Source organism: Gopherus evgoodei, chromosome 10 (assembly GCF_007399415.2).
Source record: "Gopherus evgoodei ecotype Sinaloan lineage chromosome 10, rGopEvg1_v1.p, whole genome shotgun sequence".
NCBI lineage: Eukaryota > Metazoa > Chordata > Testudines > Testudinidae > Gopherus > Gopherus evgoodei.
This window is the reverse complement of record NC_044331.1, coordinates 54,734,646-54,756,936: the sequence shown is the minus strand read 5'-3', so window position 1 is coordinate 54,756,936 and position 22,291 is coordinate 54,734,646. Positions and strand designations below refer to the sequence as shown.

General features: G+C 46.4%; 2 protein-coding genes across 3 annotated transcripts in view; one reads left to right on the top strand and one right to left on the bottom strand.

The window, feature by feature from the left end:
* GTF3C1 (general transcription factor IIIC subunit 1) overlaps nucleotides 1–22,291 on the top strand; it is a 78,448-nt gene that overhangs the window by 41,857 nt on the left and 14,300 nt on the right. The window contains 7 exon segments of the mRNA XM_030579220.1: nucleotides 762–947; nucleotides 3,507–3,661; nucleotides 5,392–5,534; nucleotides 9,937–10,018; nucleotides 13,019–13,131; nucleotides 14,286–14,348; nucleotides 16,321–16,414. Coding sequence (XP_030435080.1) covers nucleotides 762–947; nucleotides 3,507–3,661; nucleotides 5,392–5,534; nucleotides 9,937–10,018; nucleotides 13,019–13,131; nucleotides 14,286–14,348; nucleotides 16,321–16,414 — 836 coding nt within the window.
* The window catches only part of POLR3K (RNA polymerase III subunit K), a 43,184-nt gene continuing 26,450 nt past the window's right edge, over nucleotides 5,558–22,291 (bottom strand). Inside the window, exon 4 of one of the 2 annotated variants that reach the window (XM_030579230.1) lies at nucleotides 5,558–8,764. The gene's annotated coding sequence lies outside the window, so the exon portion shown is untranslated. Of the gene's footprint in view, nucleotides 8,765–16,428; nucleotides 17,444–22,291 lie in introns of those variants that run through there. The other variant, XR_004002498.1, reaches the window with a different exon arrangement.

Below are 22,291 nucleotides of genomic sequence, written 5' to 3'. Positions count from 1 at the left end.
TAGTCTGTCTATAGACTAGTGGCAAAATGCAATTAGCAAGCTTTTAAAAATGATGAATTTTGATGAAAATGATGGTCCTGATGAATTTAAATATTCAAAACTTTAAAACCTGCCCAAGTTCCAAGTTTTCTTCCTACTTGTCTTGTTTTGTAGAGCTCATTGAAATACATAAACTGCAAGCCATGTTTGAAGAGAATCTATGCGGTGTGGGTGTTTTTATTATTAACTTTTTTAAATCATCAAGTGGAATCGTTTAATTTAACACTAAATTGAGATAAGGTGGCTCACTTGCTGACTTCAAAAGTTAGTAACTTTGAAACTACCAAACCATTTTCTTCAAATTTGGTTTGATTTTAATTCCCAATAAGTTGGAAGAAATGAAATGCAATAGAGCTGCAGTAATATTAAGATTGCCTCGTACAACATCACAGTAAGGAAATGTTAAACCTAAGGTTGAATGTAAAACTTTAACTACCCTCTTGTATTTAACATGTGCAACACATTGCAGTCTTCAGCTACATGATCTTATGTTTCCTTAGGGATACAGATATCTAAACATGGGGAAAATCCTATTGTTGTGTTGTGTTTGAGAAATAATACATGATTACATGACTACACTGATAATGTATATACAGAAGCGGGCAAAGGTTGGGTGGTATATTCTCATGTAACTTTGTATTTTGACTTTTGATTGCTTAACATTGCATTGCATTGCATATTTTGCTATAAAATTCCACTGGTGTAAATGTACTTCTACGTAGGTAATAAAATAAACATTTTGGGAAATGCAAGAGAAGGCACAAAGTCCCCTATGCAGAAGGAAGAATATATTGAGATTGATAAAGAAGCAACGCAGAATAGAACCAAGAGAGTGAGAGGTGGAAAAAACCAGAAACGTAAGAGGCTTAAGAAAGACACTGGGAAGAAGACAAAGAAGAAAAGGAGAGGTAAATAAGTAGCATGTTTGTCAGGAAAAGAAGCTTTGTTTTGAGCAGTCTGCAGGCTGTGGCATCAGTTCAGAGGAGCTGTGGTGACTGTGAGCTTTTGTGTAACCAAAAGCTTTCATTGGTCACTTCCTTGGGTTGCCCTCCTGGTGAACAGAAAGCTATCAATGCCATAGGGCTGTGTGCTGGCTTTGGGAAGCATAGCAGCATCCTGGATCACTGTCCTTTCGCTGCACGTATCGTCGTTCATACTAGCTGCAGAATCACAGATCTCAGGCTAGGCCCCATTGGCCATTGCTGTGGTTGCACCACAGCTTTGCAATCACCCTTGGTATGTCCCAGCTCAGAGCTCTCTCCCATGGAGAGCCCCAGGGCGATCAGTTTGCTTTCTGTAGAAATCATTTCCTGGCTTCTGGCCTTCACTCTTCCTGTCTCTCTTCTTCTCCCTCCTCCCCACATTGTGGGCATCACCAGCACTTCTTCCACTGACTTCCATGGACTTTACTTTCTGACTCCTGTTGTCTCAGTGTCTCCTCTCCTGTCTCCACTTTTTAATTCTCACAGACCTTCCAACCTCTTTCTTTGCTGCCTCCTTCCCCCCCAGCACTCCTTCCTCCTCTTCTTCCTTTCCCTCCTACTCCCTGGAATCTTAATTCTGGTTTATAACCTTGCCTTGATACACCACATATCTCCTTCTAAGTCTGTGCGCTCGCTTTCCTATCCTGAAGGTTGTGCTGGTGACACCGGGTTCCTCTCTGAAAACCACTCTATCCAGCTCTTCTCTCCCTTTCCGTTTGAATGGCTGTTATCTAAAGCCCCTCTTGCCCCCAGCCAATGTTCTCTCTAAGTTTTTACATACATGTGCAGAATGAATTTTGCTATGTGCACCAGTATGGAGGTGATGTGTGGCAGGGGTGGGGCCAAGGGGGTTGGAGTGGGGGAGCGGGCTCAGGGCTGGGGCAGAGGCTTGGAGTGCGGGGGGGTGTGAAGGCTCTGAGGAGGGGCCGGGGATGATGGGTTTGGGGTGCAGGCTGCCCTGGGGCTGCAACAGTGAGAGAGGACTTCCCCCAGCCCTCTCTCGCTGCAGCATCTCGGGGCCAGGGAGAGCCATCTCTCCAGTCCAGGCCCTATGGCTGCGTGCCTGTGTGGCCCTTGATAGCCTGCTGCGTGGCCAGGCAGCTAAAAGGGGACTTAGCCCTCATCTCCTCTTGCTGATTGCTGCCTGGCTCTCTATCTCATACCCTTCTCAGGAACAATTTTAATTTCCTAGTGCTGATCAGTCTGACTTCATTAACTCTCTTTCCTCTCAACATCCTACTTTGATAGCTTTGGGGTGTCTCTTCCACTCTGTCTCATTATTTTCTTGCACTTCTGGTCTTTAATAACCTCTCTTGCTGATGTCTCCATCTCTGAATTCTGCCTCTCCAACCATCACTTCCTTTTTCAATATCTCATGTTCTGGCTTCTCTGCTGCATTCTGCCCCCACCTTTGCACCTGACATCCGTTCCCTTATTAGCTCCGTGGTCTCTACTTTCAGCTTTCCTGTGTCCTATGCTAATGAGACCACTGTCCACCCCTTGGATTCCCAGCCATAGTTGTTCCCATCGCTGTTGGTGCTTTGTTGAGCCCTTTGGAAAAGGCCACCAGACTGTGCTGACTCGCAACATTAAATTGATTTGCTTTTCCTTTCTAATCCTGCTGACTACTTCTCTCTTGTCCTCTTTCACCTCTTCTCTACTCATCATCTTGCCAATATTTTTCCAAAACACTGGCACTGTGAAAAAGCATTTCTTCACCCCAACAATGCTAATCTCAGTATCATTGTCTAAAACCCTTCAACCTTCCTCCCTTTTGTCATCCTTCACTCACCCCTGCCCCCCTTATTAATGTTATGTATGTTACGGTAACACTTACAGATCCCAAGTGAGGTCAGGGTCCCATTCTGCTAGGCATTCTACACACACATAGTAAAAGACAATTTCTGTCTCAAAGAGTTTATCATCAAGGATGGGGAAACAGAGGCATGGACCAGTCAAGAGACTTGTCCAAGGTCACAGAGCAGGTCAGTGGCAGCGCCAAGAATTAATCATCATCTAGAGATGGATGCCATGAGGCCCTTCATCACTGAAATTGTTAACTTTGTCAGACAAATTATTTACAATTAGATGTTGAATCAGATTCTCAGTTTGAGCTTCTGGGAAGGGGAACTTTCCTGAGCACCTTGCACGTGGTGGGCACTACCTCAAATAAATAATGAATAATAGAAGTCATGTATTGGGAGCAGGCAGAAACACTGCGCAGACTAAGTCACTTAGTCCCTCTGTGCCTCAATTCTCTGCCTATAAAACAAGACGAGTGCTTTCATTTTCCCACCTTTTGTCTGTCTTGCCTGTTTAGACTGTAAACTGTTCAGCACCGGGTCTATGTTTATACTGTACTTTGCACAATGAGCCTCCAGTCTCAGCTGGAGCCTCTAGCTATTAGCAAAACAAATCAGTAAGAATAAAGGCCTTGCTAGAAACACTGTTAGTATAATGGTCTCTCTTTGGGTTTGTGTTTAGAGGAGTCTGTAGAAAAAAATAAAAAGTTGCGCTATCATGATGAGGCTGACCAGAGCGCCCTGCTGAGAATGACGCGCCTACGTGTCACCTGGACTGTGCAGGAAGACAGCCTGCTCATGCTATGTCGAATCGCCAGTAATGTGCTAAACACAAAGGTGCTCGCCTCTTCTTACTTCTCTACTGAATGTGTGTGCAGTAGTACTAGTATACCATTGGCATTGCCATATCCCTCTGTTTTATGGGGGAGTGGAAGCAATACCACAATTAGGCCTGCTCCAAACTTTTATGTTCATGAAGGTGACAAAGGTTTCCAAAGTATTGTGTGGTTTGAATTGTAGGCTTAATTTGAAATGCTGATTGTAGTTTGTAAAGCAGTTTGAATTTTCTACGGTACTTGACGGGGAAATCTGAGCTTAGCTATGGCTGTACCAAAAAGCACCATAAAATAAAATATTCTGCATTCTTACCTTTTTTTGGGATCTCTTTTGAAAAGCAGGATGAAGTATGAAATTGTCTTTTTGTAGTATATGATGATGGCGCCAATGCTAAAACTTTCAACACAAAAAAACTTAGTGATGAGTCTTCAGTGTTATGGGGGGATAATTTCCCAAGTGAATAGGATGTGTGCCAGTCGGCTGTGCCAATCTGAGATGAGAGTATGAGGTCTAAAGGTTTTATGTTAACTCATGAGTTGGATGTCGTTTGAGGTATATCTTGCTTATCGTAATGTGTTTCAGATGTAAGTGGAAGGTTGTTACTGACAGAATTGCAAGTGAGGTGAAGGTAGAAAGGAATTCAGGAAATTTTCCTTAGTTTCTTATTCCCATGCTTCTGTAGTGTGGGTGGATGGGACGTGTCCTGAAGCAACTTTAGCTGTCATTAAACAAAGCTTTGCTTTGTACTGATATACAATACCCCCTTTTCCTCCCCTCAGAGGCTCCTTATCCTAGTTTACTCATCCATTCCTTCCACGGGTCTGGCTCTTGTCCCCTCTGCATTCAAATCAGACAGTTTCCTCTTCAACTCTGCCTGGGCTCAGCCATGGAGAGCACAGGAGAGAGACACTCCTTGTTTTCATTTCAGGTGTCCAGACTTGGCATAGCTTGCAGCACTCAGAGCTCCAGTTTCAGAGAAAGTCCTTCGCAGCTCTGAGCAGGAGCATGCTCAGTGCAGATGAGATCTTTGGGGATTTTAGCAGCTAAAATCCCTCAAGTGTGCAAATTGCAATTTTTCAGAGGCTTATAACTTGGATAAATGTGGGTGGATTTTTACAGGCCAGGAAAAGACACCCCCTGCCATATTTCAGGTCACTGCTCCAAAGAATGGGCATGCTAGAGCTCTTCAAAGAAGAGGTGAGCAAAATTCTTTAAAGTGGGCAAAACAACCTGTTTTTCTCCAGACTCATTCCCAGAAACAGCTAAATGATTTTGGCTGAAATTTCTCCCCAGAGGCAAACACCCAGCATTGAAAATTTCAGCTGAAACAAAGTGGCAAATTATAAGCAACTGAAAACGGAGTCTTATAAGAAGTAGTATAGAATGATCTTAATAGGAAGTGCTACTAGCCCCTCTTATGATATATTTTATAGTCCTAGCCTGTACTTTAAGTGGGGGAAAGTAAACTATTGTACCCTTGCATAGCTCACAAATGGCTGAAGGGGTTGTGCTCAAAATTTCCAGACCAGATTTCACTTTTAGGAACAGAGCAAACGGGAAATCCCAGCAGCAAAGATGAATGTCTTTGAGAGTTATAAATGTGTGTGGAGGGGCATGCGGGAAAGGATCGCAGCCTTTTTTCTAGTGGTTGTTGCTAGTGCCATCCGTAACTTGCATACCTGCAGGTCAAAGTAAGCTGAGCTTTGACTTTCTTTTTGTATTTGATCCAGGTGAAAGGACCGTTTGTTCCATGGCAGGTTGTCCGAGATATCCTGCATGCCAGCTTTGAAGAATCTTTAGATAAAACTTCTCATTCTGTTGGACGAAGAGCTCGCTACATTGTCAAAAATCCACAAACCTATCTTAATTATAAGTAAGTGAGTTTTTTCATTTGTCTTTCTAAATTCTTATGAAGTGAAGTTAAGGATTTCATTCCACCATACTTGGGTTCCTGCTTTTTTGTCCCCCTCCAACGTATTAATACAGATCTCCAGTGTCCCTCTTTCAGCATCTCTCTTCAAGTTAGTCTGGAATGCTACGTGATCTGTGACATCCTGAGGGAGAGGCAGGTGCACCACTCATAGTGGAGTCAGAGTTTGGGATGAAGGGATTCTTGGTCCCGCCATATCACTTCTGAGTTCCACAGACTTACTCATTAAAGTTACTGTAGCCTGGGTCATGTTCTAGGGCACTTTAACTTTTACTTTAAACTAGGTACAGACCTTCCTGACATCTGTTTCTGAATTTGGGGGGGGGGGGGATGATATGTACTACACACAGAAAGCAAATTCTGTTATGTTGCATCATATGGACTCACCCACATGGGTCATTAGCAGGATTGGAATCTGGAACCAGGTTCCAATCCATGGGCCTCTTCTACCTGAGCTAACAGATTAACTGATAGCAGAAGTAGGTTGTCAGTCTCTGTGAACAAGTACTAGAGGAGGGGTTGGTCACTTTGCCAATGGGTTTCATAGATGTTTGCTGACAGCAGAAGAATGATCACACTCAGGAATACTAGGTTCGATTGCAGACACTGGACGGGAGTGTGCTTTAGTGGACTCAGACATTTCTGCCTATTCCCCCTCAGACATGACACCTTCTATCCCATCTCCTCCAACCTGTCTCTGTTCCAGTCCTGTCTCCTTCTCATCCCTGTCTCCTTGTTAGGCAGTGCAAGTCTCCACTCCTCAAGTTTCTCATCCCAGTCCTAATCTCCCCATCTCCACTCTCAGTCTGAGTCCCTCTTTTCCAATGCCCCCAGTGGTTCCCAGTCCCAGTCTTCCTCTCTGGGCTGATTATCCAGTTTGTCTCCCCACCTCCATTCTGGCCAGCTTTCTCACAGTCTACCCTGTCCCTAGCTCCTTGTCCATTTCCCCAGCTAGACATAGTTCTCCCCATACCCCTTTTTTGTCATTAGATCTGTCTCCTCTTCTCCCCATGTCTGATTCCTTGCTCAGTCTCCCTGCTCAATCTCTGTATTCCTGCTGGCTCCTGTCCCCCTGCCCAGGCAATCCCAGTCCTTGGTCCTGTCCTGTTCCCTTGTCCCGCTCTCCTCCCCACCCCACCCCACCCCAACCACTGGCTTTTGTTCCTTCTGTATTAGTGTCTGTCAGGTGTCTTCCTTCTCCACAAGCCTGGGTGCCAGCCAGGGGAGCATTGAGACCACAGGAGAGAGTTTTCCTGCTTTCAATTGCAGTGCCCCATCCTGACCTCATAGTAGCTAGGACCAGCAATTGCAGGGAAAGTCCTGCTTGGCCGCTTCAGCCCTAGGCTGGAGCATACTCAGTGTATGGAATCTTAAAAAAACTGTCATGAAACTCCCAAGTCTCCACTGAGCATGTGCAAACTGAAATTTTTCAAAGGCTTGTAACTTGGCCAAATGTGGGTGTATTTTCATGGTCATGGCAAAAGGTACCTCTCTGACAAAGAGGCCACTCCCTGCTGAATTTCAAGTCCCTATGCCAAAGCCTCTAGAGCATCTCAAATTGAAGGTCACCAGAATTTTATCATAACAAAACATTTTTCCCTTTTTCCCTAACTTCATTCAGAAACAGGTGAGCAGTTGTGACTGAAACTTTAAAAAAAACAATTCAGCTTGAGCTTAAAGTTTGGCAAAGCTATAAGGGTTTTATGATGGGAAATCAGGTAATCTTAATAGGTGACACTACCTGCTCTGCCTGGAATAAATATCTTTTTATCTCCAAGCACCTTTGCAGACACAGGGAACAATACAGCATCACCATTCATTCCTATACCTGGCTTGTTCCTCCATGAAACCCAGCCTGGTCATGTCCCTGTGTACAATGTCCCTCCACCTATTCGGTCAGACTGGCCTTTGTTGTTTTGCATTATTTTCTTTGGCACTGTATCATCTGTTTGTCTTCTTCAGCGTCCTTACCATTGTAATCTTTTCAGCTGCATGCAGTCCTGTACCTGGATTTTCCATTCTGCTTTCCTTCTAACTTTATTTGTCTTAAAAGCATTCAGCTTTACACCTCCCACCTTTCAGAGTATTCTCATCTCTGCTGCCTCCAGCCTCCTGTTTTTAATGCAGCTGCTTCCAGACCATAGAGTAGTTTTGTTAATACACTGGTTTGATAAATTTTCACTCTGGTTCCAAATGTAATGTTTTTATCAGCCCATAATTTTATCAATTTCTGTGCAGCACTTGTAGCTAAAACAACATAATTTTAACTTCATCATCGATGGAAACATTGGCACTGACCAAGCTTCCTAGGTACACTTAAGATTTACCTTTTTCTATGACTTCACCACCATTGTATGTCGACACTCTATCTGTTATCTCTTTTCCAAGATACAGCCGCTTTGTTGTGTTGGCATTTATTCCAAATCGCCTACACCAATGTTTCAAGGTAGCAAAGAGGAAAGTAATTAATTTACGTCTGCCAGTAGTACGATAACGTCCCATGAACTTCCTCTACTGTTTTCTATTACTTCCTTGAATATTTCCTATCTGGTCTGTAGTGAGATGTCTTCATCATCACAGATTAATGACCTGAAATGCCCTCCAAGCATCACTTTCTATGCCTCCCTCACAGAGCTATCCTTTAACTTATCAAGATCAAATTTCGCTCCAGTTTCACCCCTCTCTTTCTTGGACTTCAACTTAATCTTCATCTTTCCCATTAGTAGTTCATGACCAGTGCCACGCTTAGCATTTCTATAAACTTTAACATTCATCAGTGATGGTCTGTGCCTTTTACTGGTGATGATGTGATTAATCTGGTTTTTGATTTGACCATTTGATGAACTCCATGTAACCTTGTGAGCATCTCATAGCAAGTTCTTAACCTTTACGCATTATCAGTTGCTGTTACAATGCTGTGTGGTCCAACATTATTCATTTGTGTACCATGCCTGCTACCAACCTTTGCATTCATATCTCCCATTATCAAAATCGTATCATGCTCAGAAATCTCATCTACAGTTGATAAAATCTGTCCTCTTTTCCCTCTTTGGCTGCTTCTGTTGGTGTGTAACAGCAGATCAGTTATGCATAGTAAGAAGTATACATGTGTGGTATTCTTATAATTGCACTGAATTGTCTCTACAACATCTTCCATTTGACAATTCTTGTTTCTGAAAAATAAATAAAACTTATTTTAAAGGCTTTTTATGACAATATCAAGGGAAATGAAGAAAGTAGTTCCGTTACTAAATAGGGGGGATGAAATTAATGATTCAAAAATGGCTGAGGTTCTGAACTCTGACACTTGTCTTCAGCTTGCAAATAGAAAGTATTAACAATAAGGAAGACAGACCCACGAGATGTAACTTTTGCTGAAGTTCAGATGTGGGACTGGCTGGAGAACTTTTAACATGTACAGATCAGCTAGTCCAGTTTACCTGCATTCCAGGGTATTATTGATTGCACTTCAGGATCTTTTGAAACTAATTGTCATTGGGATGTAGGGACATGCCAGAAGGACAAATTTGCTCTGCTAAAATAATGAAATATCACAAGAAAACCTCATTTATTCATAATTATATCTTTCTCTAGCATGCGTGTTTCCTGAGTATCCTAAGTCTCAGATGAACTAGACAGCTAGAGAGACAAGGTGGTGAGGTAATAGCTGTAATTATAGCAACTTCTGTTGGTGAGAGAGACCAGCTTTTGAGCTTACACAGAGCTCTTCTTCAGGTCTGTTAACTATTTACGCTAAACAGTCTGTTCCACCTTTTATTTAGCTGTGACCCTCTGAGTACATTTCCCAGCTCTGAAGAAGAGCTGTGTGTAAACATGAAAGACTGTCTCTCTCACCAACAGACATTGGTCCAGTTAAAGATATTACCTCACCCACCTTGTCTCTCTAATATCCTGGGACTGACAGAGCTACAACTAGACTTCTAGAGACATGCATCATTTCAGACTCCATCGCTCCTCCCATCCAGACAGAGATCTACTTTTCTCTCCCTTTTCTGTCCCAAGAGATGAGGAGTGATGGGATCCTATTATGCCAGTTACCTTATTCTTATATGGTAGCATGCTCACATTATGGAGAAGCTTCTCCTACAAAAGTGAACGTAGGTCTTGGATGAAGATATGGTTGTTGGGGTTAGTTGCATTGAAGACGTTGGCATGTGTGTGATCCAGTAGGCAGACTTTCTCAGCCAGTAACGTCGGTACTGCACTCCAGGGTGCATAGAAATGGCAAACCAAATAAGTGGTTATGTGCATGTTTTCTGATGCACCGAGTTGTGAATTGTGACCCACACTGACTTGTGAACACTTTTACACTTATTTGTTGTAGAGTTTGCCTTGCTGAAGTTTACCAAGATAAAGCTCTTATTGAGGATTTCATGAAGAGGGAAGATAACTACCAAGACCCACAGGTAGGAGGAAAGGTATTCTAAAAGGAGACAGAGTGGTTAACATAACATTTCCATGGAACTGTATATGGATTCCTATGATTCACCTCGTCTCTTCCCTTTGTGCTGTCAACCTCCTAAAAACAGACTCATGCTCCACATCACTGCTATTCTGGGAGTTAGATAGACATGGTTAGCATTCCAAATAGTAAGAAAGCCGCACTTTTGTGCAGCAAGAGAGCCTGCTTTAACCTTTGGATGCCTAGCATACCGATCTGTACCATCAAGCTATCCTCAAAGCTAGTTTTTCTTAAACCAGTTTATGCTTCCACAGATGATCCATTTGGTGTCAGCTGCCACAAATCTGCCCCACCAGTCTCGTTACTGGTTATGTAGAGCTGTGTGGGAAACAGTTTACCCATCCCATGATAATTTTTAAAATTTTGAAATTTTTCCCAAATTGAGATGAAAAGTCAATTTCAAACTTTTTTCCCTTTTGCAAATTGATACTAAAAATATGTTCAGTTTGGGCCAATCAGTGCATTTTTGTTTTCATTTCACCTCCTTTGTTACCTTTTGTAGTATAAATTAAACATTTGTAAACAAAGTCATTTTGAATCAAGAAATGAACTAGTCAAAAAGTCCCATTTTGACATTTTCAAAATGAAAAGTTTGAACACTTTTTTCAAAATGTGTTTCAAATCACGAGATATGTTGAATCCAGCCTTTTCTGCAGTTTGGGTTTTGACTAGTTGGCATTTAATTATAGAAAAACATGTTTTGTTGGAAAATTCCCAGCTAGCTCCACTGTTATCTAGCCATTCCTTTTGTTTATCAAAGGATTAGCTCCCAGTGGAACCCCTACAGTACAGAGTGGGAGGTGAACATGGCTAAAACAACAATTGCCTCTTTGATTTTTTTTTCTCTTAATGGACCAGCCACACCAAGCCCAGCTGCTGTGCTTTGCAAGTGACTAGGCTGTTTTAACCCTTAGCTATGGGGCTGCTGGTGTGGTGACCAGCTGATTCCTAAAGGTTGTAGAGTGAGGTTAATGGGTGTTGCAGGCCAAGAGATGAGGAATAGTTCCCAACCAAGCCCATGTTACAGCTTTGGGAATCAGCTCTCCCCTATAGTGTTCTGCCTCCCTCTTTCTCTGTCTTGCATTTCTGGTGCCTCCTGCATTTCCTGATATACTTATTGTCTGAATACTCTGGCTGGAAGTCAGGAGGGAGGCAACATGGTCTGGCATGAGACAAGACCAGGTGTCCAAGGAACTAGCTGGAAGCTGACAGCAGAAAATCCTGAAAGGAGGCCTGGGGTGGTGGTAGGCAGGCAAGCAAGCAGCATGAGACAATCTGCTTACAAGGCTGGCAGTGCTGACTATGTTCTGATGCTCAGCTAGAGAGTGGCAGGGAGATATGAGAGCTGGGATGATGGAGGATGGGTGCAGTGCTGGACATGAGTTCACTTGATTGACGAAAAGGGCAAACCAGCCACCTCTCAGCACTGAGGGCCATGGCCAGGGTATTTCTATGTGAAATTCAGCCACTAGCGCTCCTCAAGCTGCACAAGAAAGTGCCATCTTTCTCCTCCAGCCTGGGTGAGACCCTTGGAAGCATTGCAGAGGTGGCTGAACTTCTTTTTATCTAGCTGATAGGGGAGCTCTTCCCAGGCTCAGTCCAGGATCTTGACAAGTTTTGGAGCAGCCTGCAAAGCACAGCAGCTGAGCTGGAGGGGTGGGTCATTGGTGAAGCACTCTGCACCTGCTGCCTGTAGTATTTACTTAGTCAAAATCTCCTCTTTTTCTGCTTCCCAGCATAATAATTTAGCCTCCCTCTCCCCCTGTTCCCCAGCATGCTGGAATTATAGATCCTGTAGATGTAAATGAGATGCTGGCAATGTCATCCCCATGACTCATCCTGACCTGACATCACCAAAAGGCCTGATTTGCCTATTGGAACGTGGTTTTGGGCAGCCAGCATCTAAAGTAACCAGAGTGCCCTGCTGCTTCTGGTTGTGAGCTACACCCGGAATGTGACCTGCACGCTAAAGAGAATGGAGAGGATTTTCTTATGCTTGTGCTCCCAGTATATGCTTGTTAAATAGCACTGAGACTCGTAACCTAAAAGTCTGCTGACCTGACTGTGCCAGCAGAGTGCAGTATCAGCCTTTAGAAGAGAATACCACCTTTCTTGCACTCGCACTTTGTCCCTTGCTGTGTTCAGAGAGAGCACAGGAAAGAAAAAACTAAGTAGACGTTAAGGAGTAGAAAAACCTCACAGGGAAAAACTGCAAAGGAAAAACTTCCTTTTTCAACAAACTGTGAGCTGAGTCTCTTCCTGCATTTAGTTTCTAGTGTCAAGCTTGATAACAAAGAGAAGGGGGAGGGATGAGTGTCTAATCCCTGTTGTTTTCACCTTTCTTTGCCTCCAGCTGTTACTGTTTTGTTTCCCTCTTTCTTCCATTTCTCTTCCTGTTTCTTTCTTTCTCTGGAACCAAATGGAATGTTCCCAATGAGATCTCTGGACCAGCCATCCCCTGCAATATACTAGGGCTCTTTCCAGCAATGCTTTTAGAAGCCAGACATGATTTGTTTTGAAGAGACAAATAGTGGAACCTCACAAATTCACAGTCTGATAATCTGTGCAGCATGGCTGGTACAAAGAAAAATCTCCCACCAGATGAGATTTAAATCAGGGCTCTTCTGAGAAAGCTGTCATACTGGTAATGAGATATCATTGTTTTTACAGAATACATTTTTGATAGGATACTTCATATGTTGTTTGGTTACTCATAACCATGAAACAGCGTTTGTTAAATAAATAAAGGTACAGGGTACATTTCATGACACATTATCCTGGCTCATTTACTGTGCTGCTTCCCCTACTTTCTAATCCATAAACTGTAGCCATTTGCAATGGGTCTTCCAGTTATGAATATAAAATAGGAAAGTCTCACTGCCCCTTTGTGCTGTAGGAAACATACCTGTTAAGTGCTTAATATTTCAATTTCTTGTTTTGAAAGGTGTGTGCAAAAGAGTTTAAAGACTTTGTGGAGAGACTTAAAGAGAAATTCAGTTCAACCCTTGGGAATCCCAAACTCGAAATTCCAGATACATTGCAGGAGCTGTATTGCAGGTATTTTACTTAAGATGTTCTCATGTCAGACGCAAAGGTGAGATCAGGACCAGATATAGAGTCTGCTGTCAAGAATTTCAGACTTTTTGAGAGCACCTGGAATCATGGTATCAAAACATTTTCAGTTTGGTTTTCAATGAAAAGTTCATTTAACATACACTTCTGAAATAACGATTCTACGTTTTAATTACTCTCATCAGTTCACCAGATATTAACCTGCATTTTATATTGAAAAATTTTGTTATAGTTTTCATTAATGTCGTTCATATCTTTAACTTTTCTGTTAGAGAAAACATTTTGAGTACTTAGATGTACCCTGTGTGACTGTAATGGATAACTGTCACAAACCACTCACTGTTTTGCACAAATTAGATGGCATGATTTTACACTGGGATTTATGGTTGGTGTCTTCATTAAATAAAAATGAAGTATTAATGTTGATTCCTAAAAGAATGGACACATCACATCTCTAGTTGCTGTAATAGTAATACTTAGTACTTATATGGCACTTTTCGTGCATAGATTGCAAAGCACTTTACAAGGGAAGATAAGTATCAGTGTGCCCATCTACAGATGGGGAATTTAAGTAGCCAAGCATGAAAATGTTGGCCTTATCCTCTTGGTGTCCCAAAGTTAGTCACCTCATTAACTTCCCTGACTTTGAGAGCAACTGCACATCTGCAGAATACACTGGGACTGGGAACTAGACATTCTAGCACCCAATGACATTTTAAGTCCCTTCCACTCCTTCACATCAGGGGATGATAAGAGCAGATGCCTTCCCTCTCTAATACAAAAATTCTCTCTCTTTCCACACACCAGCCCTGTAGACAGAAGTATTTTGTATCCACAGCATAGACAGTGGCTCCAAGCTGCCTTCTCCCTATCTGCTTCAGTCTGGATGTGGACAAACAGCTTCTTAGAGACAAGGGAATTCATCTCCACATCTCTTTCAGTCCTTGGCACCTCTGCTGAGGTCTGCTAGGACAGGTGGTTCCCCAACATTGTTTTAGCAGGTTGTGTGTCAAGATTCACAATGATAAATATCAGCCTTCGGCATTTCAAGGGTTAATATAAAATCAAGGACTCTGTGTGTGATACAGGGCATACTATTTTCTGTATTAAATGTTTCCTTTTTACTCTCTCTTAACCAGGTTCAGAGTTTTGGCCATTGGAGATGAAGCAAATCAAAGCATCAAACAGGATGCTCTCAACAGGTGAGGGAGAGTTATAGGCCTTTTCCATTAGAGTTTGGGAGTTAAGTTGGTTGTGTTAAGGCTATAGGCACTTTTGAGGTAGGCTACAGAGAGGATTCTAAAACTAACAGCCAACAAAGCCTTTCACCAATTCCCCATCAACCCCTTCCTCTCCAAAAGCTTTAGTAAACAGATGGATTCGCAGCATGCCCTGCGACTCAGTCAGGTCCAAGCAGTTTTAGACCAAGAGGCAAGCTGGTTCCAAAGCTGAGGGCCTCACACAGAGATCAGTCTACCATCTGCTCCCACTCTTTTTAAAATCCTATTCCAATTCTCAAATTCTCAAATATGCAGTTCTCAAAAAGTGGGTTAGGACCTCAGAGTGGGTTGGGACCCCATTTTAATGGGGTCATCAGGGCTGGCTTAGACTGGCTGGGCCTGGCCAAAGCCCGAGCCCCACTGCCTAGGGCAGAAGCCCAATAGCTTCAGGAGTGGGGCTCAGGCATTGGCTTTGGCCTGCCCCACGCAGGGCAGCAGGGCTTCAGCAACCTGTCCCCCCCACCCCCGAGGTCATGTGGTAATTTTTGTTGTCAGAAGGGGGTCACAGTGCAATGAAGTTTGATCTATGGGAATCCAACTGAAGTATGAATCATAGAATACCAGGGTTGGAAGGGACCTCAGGAGGTCATCTAGTCCAACCCCCTGCTCAAAGCAGGACCAATCCCCAGGCAGGTTTTGTGCCCCACATCCCTAAATGGTCCCCTCAAGAATTGAACTCACAACCCTGTGTTTAGCGGGCCAATGCTTACTGAGCTATCCCTCCCCCTACCTTCACTGATTACAGCTGCAGTGGTATGTCTTGAGGAGAGAGGCAACGTATCAAATAAGTTGGGTTCCAAACCATTTAGGGCTTTGTTGGTCAAAACCAGCAACTTCAATTCTATCCTGAAATCAGCGGGCAGCCAGCACAGATCATGGAGCACACGTGTGGTGTGCTCCCACTGCCAGCTTTACCAGTTTAAGCTTCCACGATGACGTGAGGTGTTTATAAGTGTGCTCGTGACCATGATATCAGACCACCCCATCTTCCTGCCAGAGCAGAATTTCCCCTATTATACGCTTCCCAGAGTTTTGTCCAGTTTAGTTTTCTGGCTGACAAGCAGGGGGAGACAGTTCCACAGCCTTTGGGTTCATTCTCAGGAAGCCTTTTCTGGATATTCATTTTACATTCTCTGTTTCTTAAGTTCAGCTAATTAGTCCTGGGTCTATCCCCAAATTAATCTTCTCCACCTAGTCTAAGGAATGGAGTCATAAGTAGTATTACAGTCTTTCTTGTTTGTAAAACTCTATAGACGAGGAGTGCCTACTTCTGCAGCTGTGGCCTTTGGCAGAAGGGTTTTATAGGCAGCAGTTAGGCACTAATTCCACCTGTATTATTAGGCTGTAAACTGTCTTGGAAGGTCCCACGCTTCTGAACACGTATAGAAGAGAGAAGGGGAAGTTTTCTCTATCTGTAATTCTCATTCAAGATCTATAACAATCCAGACCCTCTAGGAATGTTGGTACCCATTGTTTGAGAGTCATTAAAAAAGCTCACTGAAGTGTTCTGTTCGTTAAAGTATGGTGTCAGTCTGTTTTCGTTATGCGTATGGCTTCTGAATCAGCCAAATGAAGGATGGGAGATAGCTAGTGTGATGTCATAAAAAACCCTAAGAGTTCTGTCTCCATGGGCTGATTTGGAGGAGCTATGATCCAACTATCCTGGCCTGATATAAAGTTCTTGAAAAAACAAAGTGTAGCACATAGGGAAATGTCCGCATTTCGTTAGGAATTCAGATGTAGCAACATGGTGGCAAACTGTATGTGTGTGTGTGTGTGCATATGCAAACATTACAGGCAAACACTCAATTTAAATATTACTGCGTTCATTTAATGATGGGGTGCTTCATGCTCAGAATGCCTTGAATAATGTAATGCAATTGTTTTCTTTCAGTATCTATGATATTCACTTCCTAGTGCTCCAGAACCTGATTCAGAGTACTTTGGCACTCTCAGATAATCAAATGAAGTCCTGCCAGTCATTTCAGGTACCACACAATTTTGGTTTTATTTCACTTCTTCTGCAACACGTTGTGATGGAAATAACAAAGTTCTTCAAGTTTGTCAGAGTGGATCCCACTGTAGGTGCACATGCACCTCCTGGACACACAACCTGATCTTTGTGACTAGCAGTGTCCAATGGGGCCACGCGTGTCTGGTACTACCTACCGCATGCTCCCATATAAGGGCATAAAGGGCAAGGCAGTTATAATGCTCCCTCAGTTCCCTCTTAAAGCCCATGGCCATGATAGAGGACTTGTCCTTTGAGGGCACAGAGCTGTTCATCAAGAGGATGGACAACACTCCTCACTCACTGAATGACTCCAGTGCTCCCTGTACTCTCTGGGGACTTACACCTCTCCTTCATACTGCAAGCTGTACCATGCCCAGCCACAGCTGAGACAGCACACACCATCTTAGCGCCCTAGACAGATGAAATAGTGAGCCAAAAGGCATGCACCATACAACACGAGGCACCAACCTTCCTCTTCCCTGGCAATGCACACTGCTGCTTTGACAAGTCAGCAGATTTGATAAGATAATTGAAAGCTGCATCAAACCCAGTCTAGAGAGAACATAACTTTCGGAAGCCACCTCATCCCATTCAGCTGTGGATGTTGCCTGCCCTGACAGCCAACAGATGGATTTTAGAGATCATTGCCCATAGTTTCCCCATCCTTCTTCAGGGACGCTTCTCATAAGAACCTATTACAATCAGCAGTGTGGTCTCATTGCTTCATCTAGGAGCTGTAAAGGAGGTTCCTCCAGAGTATAGGGGTAACGACTTCTACTGTCGGTATTTCCTCATTTCGAATGACGAAAACCCTCTTTCTTCTATCTTAGACTTGAGCAGAGTGAACAAATATGTACTTGTCTCAGGTTCAGAATGGTAACACTTCCCTCCATCATTCCATCGCTCCAAGCTCAAGACTGGTTCATGACTCTCAACTTGCAGAATACGTACTTCTACATAAATAATTCCATAAAGATCATTGAGTAGTGAAAATGCTGTGCTGCTTTTAATGATGAAAAAAAAGATTTTTTTAAATTTGGAATCCTAACAGGACCTAATCTCAGTATTTACCTTTGAAATTGTCAGCATAAAAGACGGTTACTCACCGTTGTAACTGTTGTTCTTCGAGATGTGTTGCTCATATCCATTCCAGGTAGGTGTGCGCGCCACGTTTGCCGGAAACTTTTTTACCCTAGCAACTCCAGTGGGCCGGCAGGTCGCCCCCTAGAGTGGCGCCACTATGGCACTAGATATATACCCCTGCCGGCCCGCCCGCTCCTCAGTTCCTTCTTGCCGGCTACTCCGACAGTGGGGAAGGAGGGCGGGTGTGAAATGGATATGAGCAACACATCTCGAAGAACAACAGTTACAACGGTGAGTAACCGTCTTTTCTTCTTCGAGTGATTGCTCATATCCATTCCAGGTAGGTGATTCCCCAGCCTTACCTAGGCGGTGGGGTCGGAGTGAGAGGTCGCGGCCTGGAGTACTGCAGAGCCAAAGGCCGCATCATCTCTGGACTGCTGAACCAGGGCATAATGGGAAGCGAATGTGTGGACCGATGACCAGGTCGCCGCCCTACAAATCTCTAGGATTGGCACGCGGGCAAGGAAAGCCAGCGATGATGCCTGTGCTCTGGTGGAGTGAGCAGTCACACGGCCCGTCGGGACATGGGCCACGTCATAGCAGGTCCTGATGCAAGAGGTAACCCAGGAAGATATCCTCTGGGAGGAAATCGGCAGCCCCTTGACCCGGTCCGCCACCGCCACGAATAACTGGGGGGACTTGCGGAATGGTTTGGTCCTGTCCACATAAAATGCTAGCGCCTGACGGACATCTAGCGAGTGGACCTGTTGCTCCCTGCGGGATGAATGGGGCTTTGGGAAAAAGACTGGGAGGAAGATCTCTTGGTTAACGTGGAAGCTGAGACCACCTTGGGAAGAAAGGCAGGGTGAGGCCTCAGCTGTACCTTGTCTTATGGAAGACAGTATACGGTGGGTCCACTGTGAGGGCCCTCAGCTCTGACATTCGTCTAGCTGAGGTAATGGCCACTAGGAAAGCGGTCTTCCACGAGAGGTAGAGCAGGGAGCAAGTAGCTAAAGGCTCAAATGGAGGGCCCATGAGCCGAGTTAGGACCAGGTTGAGGTCCCACGAAGGGGCAGGAGGGCGGATCTGTGGATAGAGCCGCTCCAGTCCCTTCAGGAATCTCACCACCATAGGGTGGGAGAAGACGGAACATCCGTCCACTCCAGGATGAAACGCGGAGATGGCCGCTAGGTGGACCCGGAGGGACGACAACGCCAGACCCTGGGTCTTGAGGGACCAGATGTAGTCTAAAATAGTGGTGACGGGAGTCTCCATAGGGCGAAGACCTTTCTCCGAACACCAGCAGGAGAAACGCTTCCATTTAGCTGAGTAAGTAGCCCTGGTGGAAGGCTTTCTACTGCCCAGGAGAACCTCCCAAACCAGGGTAGAACAGCATAACTCGGAGCCTGTCAACCACGCAGGAGCCATGCCGTAAGGTGCAGGGACGGAAGGTCCAGGTGACAGAGCCTGCCGTGGTCCTGGGTGATCAGGTCCAGATGTAGGGGCAGGGCAACTGGGTTGGCTACTGAGAGGTCCAGTAACATGGGGTACCAATGCTGTCTGGCCCATGCTGGAGCTATGAGAATCACCCGAGCTCTGTCTCTGCGTACCTTGAGGAGAACCCTGTGTAATCAGCGGAAACAGGATGGAATGCGTAAAACAGGTGGGTTTTCCATGGGATCAGGAATGCATCTGCTAGAGACCCTGGCTCCCGACCCTGGAAGGAGCAGAATGCTCGACCCTTCCTGTTTCTCCCTGGACGCGAAGAGGTCCATCCGGGATGACCCCACCTCTGGAAGAGTGAGAAGGTGACGTCTGGACGGAGGGACCACTCGTGCGAACGGAAGGATCTGCTCAGGCGATCCGCTAGAGTGTTCCGCACTCCCGGGAGATAGGAGGCGGAAAGGTGAACAGAATGGGCTATGCAAAACTCCCAGAGGCGCATTGCCTCGAGACACAGGGGAGAGGACCTGGTGCCGCCCTGCTTGTTGATGTAAAACATGGTCGTCGTGTTGTCGGTGAACACCGCGACACAACAACCTTGAAGGAGATGGACAAACGCTTGACAAGCAAGACGGACCGCTCTCAACTCTCGTATGTTGATATGGAGGTTGATCTCTTGAGGTGTCCACAAGCCCTGAGTTCTCTGGGCGCCACAGTGTGCCCCCCAGCCCAGATCTGAGGCATCCGTAGTCAGGGATGCCGAGGGCTGGGGCGGATGGAACGGGAGCCCCGCACAGACTACGGACTGGTCCAGCCACCACCGAAGGGAGTCCAGTACCCTCTGAGGAACGGTGACGACTATGTCCAACGAATGTCTGGCCGGCCGGTACTGCGTGATGAGCCAAGATTGAAGAGGCCTCATGCGGAGTTGGGCATATGCCGTCACGAATGTACAGGCTGCCATAAGGCCTAGTAGGGCCAGACATGTTCGTAGAGAGGTCAGCGGGGCCGCCTGCAAGCGCAGAATGATGGCCGACAGCGACTGGAACCTGGGCAAGGGTAGCAAGGCCCTGGCCAGGGTAGAGTCCAGGAGGGCCCCGAGGAACTCTATCCGCTGCGTGGGGAGCAGAGTAGACTTGTTCACATTGATGACGAGGCCCAAGGCAGCAAAGAGGGTGCTGATCCTGCAGACGTGGTCGCGGACCTGCAGCTCTGATGTGCCTCGGATCAGCCAATCGTCCAGATAGGGGAAGACGTGAATGCGGCAGCGTCGAAGGTGTGCGACGACGACTGCCATGCATTTCGTAAACACCCTCAGGGCCATAGAGAGGCCAACGGGAGGACCGCAAATTGATAATGTTGGCGGTCGACCACAAAGCGAAGGAAACGTCTGTGCTGGGGGGCAATGGAGATGTGGAAGTAAGCGTCCTGCATGTCGAGGGCGGCGTACCAGTCTCCGGGATCCAGGGATGGGATGATGGTTCCAAGGGATACCATACGGAACTTCAACTTCACCATATACTTGTTGAGTTCCGCAGGTCTGAGGATGGGCCTGAGGCCGCCCTTGGACTTGGGGATTAGGAAAGTAGCGGGGAATAAAACCCCTTGCCCTTCTCGTTTTCCGGAACCTCCTCTATGGCTCCCTTGACGAGGAGTGCGTGCACCTCCTGATGGAGGAATTGCTCGTGAGAGGGGTCCCTGAAGAGGGACAGGGATGGTGGGTGGGAGGGGGGGGGGGCGAAGAAAACTGCCGGCGATAATCGGCCTGCACCGTACGCAAGACCCAACGGTCGATGTTATTCGGGTCCATGCCAGGAGGAAAAAGAAAGATGTTGGAAAACTGCAGGGAAGGATCCGGAGGGGAAACTGGTACTGCGCCCTCGGGCGCACCTTCAAAATGAAGGCTTAGGTCCTGGAGGGGCCTTGGCGGAGCCTTGGTTCTGCCCCGTTTGGCCACCGGACTACCTGCAGCGGTTGTTCCTGCCGCGGCGCCTAGAGAGGTCCTGCCGCGGGCGGAACTGAGGGTATGGCCGCCGCTGCTGCTGCTGGTTCTGCTGCCGGAATGGCCTGCGCTGTGTCACAGGCATATGCATTCCCAGCGATCGTATTATGACCCTATTGTCCTTGAGGTCTTTTAGTCTGGGGTCTGTTTTATCGGAAAAAAGGCCCTGGCCTTCAAAGGGGAGGTCCTGAATAGTATGTTGGAGCTCCAGTGGAAGGCCAGAGACTTGTAGCCAGGAAATTCGGCGCATCGTGAGCCCCGAGGCCAGGGTCCGAGCGGCCGAGTCAGCAGCATCTAGGGAGGCCTGTAGCGATGTCCTTGCTACTTTCTTGCCCTCATCCAGGATGGTGGAAAACTCCTGGCGGGCGTCCTGTGGCAAGAGCTCCGCGAACTTCCCTGCCGCTACCCACGAGTTGAAGGAGTAGCGGCTGAGGAGGGCCTGCTGGTTTGAGACTCTGAGCTGCAGCGCCCCCGCCGAATAGACCTTGCGGCTCAGGAGGTCTATTCGTCTCGCCTCCTTCGACTTGGGCGCTGGGGCCTCTTGACCGTGGCGCTCCCTGTCGTTCACCAACTGGACCACCAGTGAGCAGGGTGTCGGGTGAACGTAGAGGTATTCATAGCCCTTCAAGGGGGCCATGTACTTCCGTTCCACCCCTCGAGCGGTCGGAGGGATGGAGGCCGGTGACTGCCAGATGTTAGCGGTGTTGGCCTGGATTGTTTTTATAAAGGGCAGGGCCACTCTGGTGGGCGCATCGGCAGAGAGGATGCTCACCACCGGGTCCTCAATTTCAGACACCTCCTCCGCTTGCAAATCCAGGTTCTGTGCCACCCGGCGGAGGAGGTCCTGGTGCGCCCTAAGATCCAGCGGGGAGGGCTGGAGGAACGAGGTACCCGCCACTGCCTCATCCGGAGAAGACGATGAGGAACCCCTGGCAACAGAGTGTCCACGGGGGGTTCCATCTGGGGCTGCACCTCCGTCTCTGGAGGAGCTCTGGGTCCCGGTGACTGGACCTGCCGTCTGCTTCCGGGGAGGGAGGGGGTCTAGACACCATCGCCTCCGGTGGTCTGCGTTCCCCCGTAGGGCGGGGGGTAATGTGTTGCGGACCCTGGGCTTGGGAATACGCCCATGGGGTCCAAAAACCCCCACTGTTGAGGCCCTCGCTCTTGTGGTGGAGGGTCCTGGAACAGGGCCGAGCGTCTGTCCTGGCCCATGGCATAGGCGCTGTCAGCCTGGGAAGACACCGATGGCTCCCTAGAAGGCCACGGAGGCGCTGAGCCTGATTGGTAGGCGTCTCGGTGCCGCGGGTCGGTGCCGCGACCCAT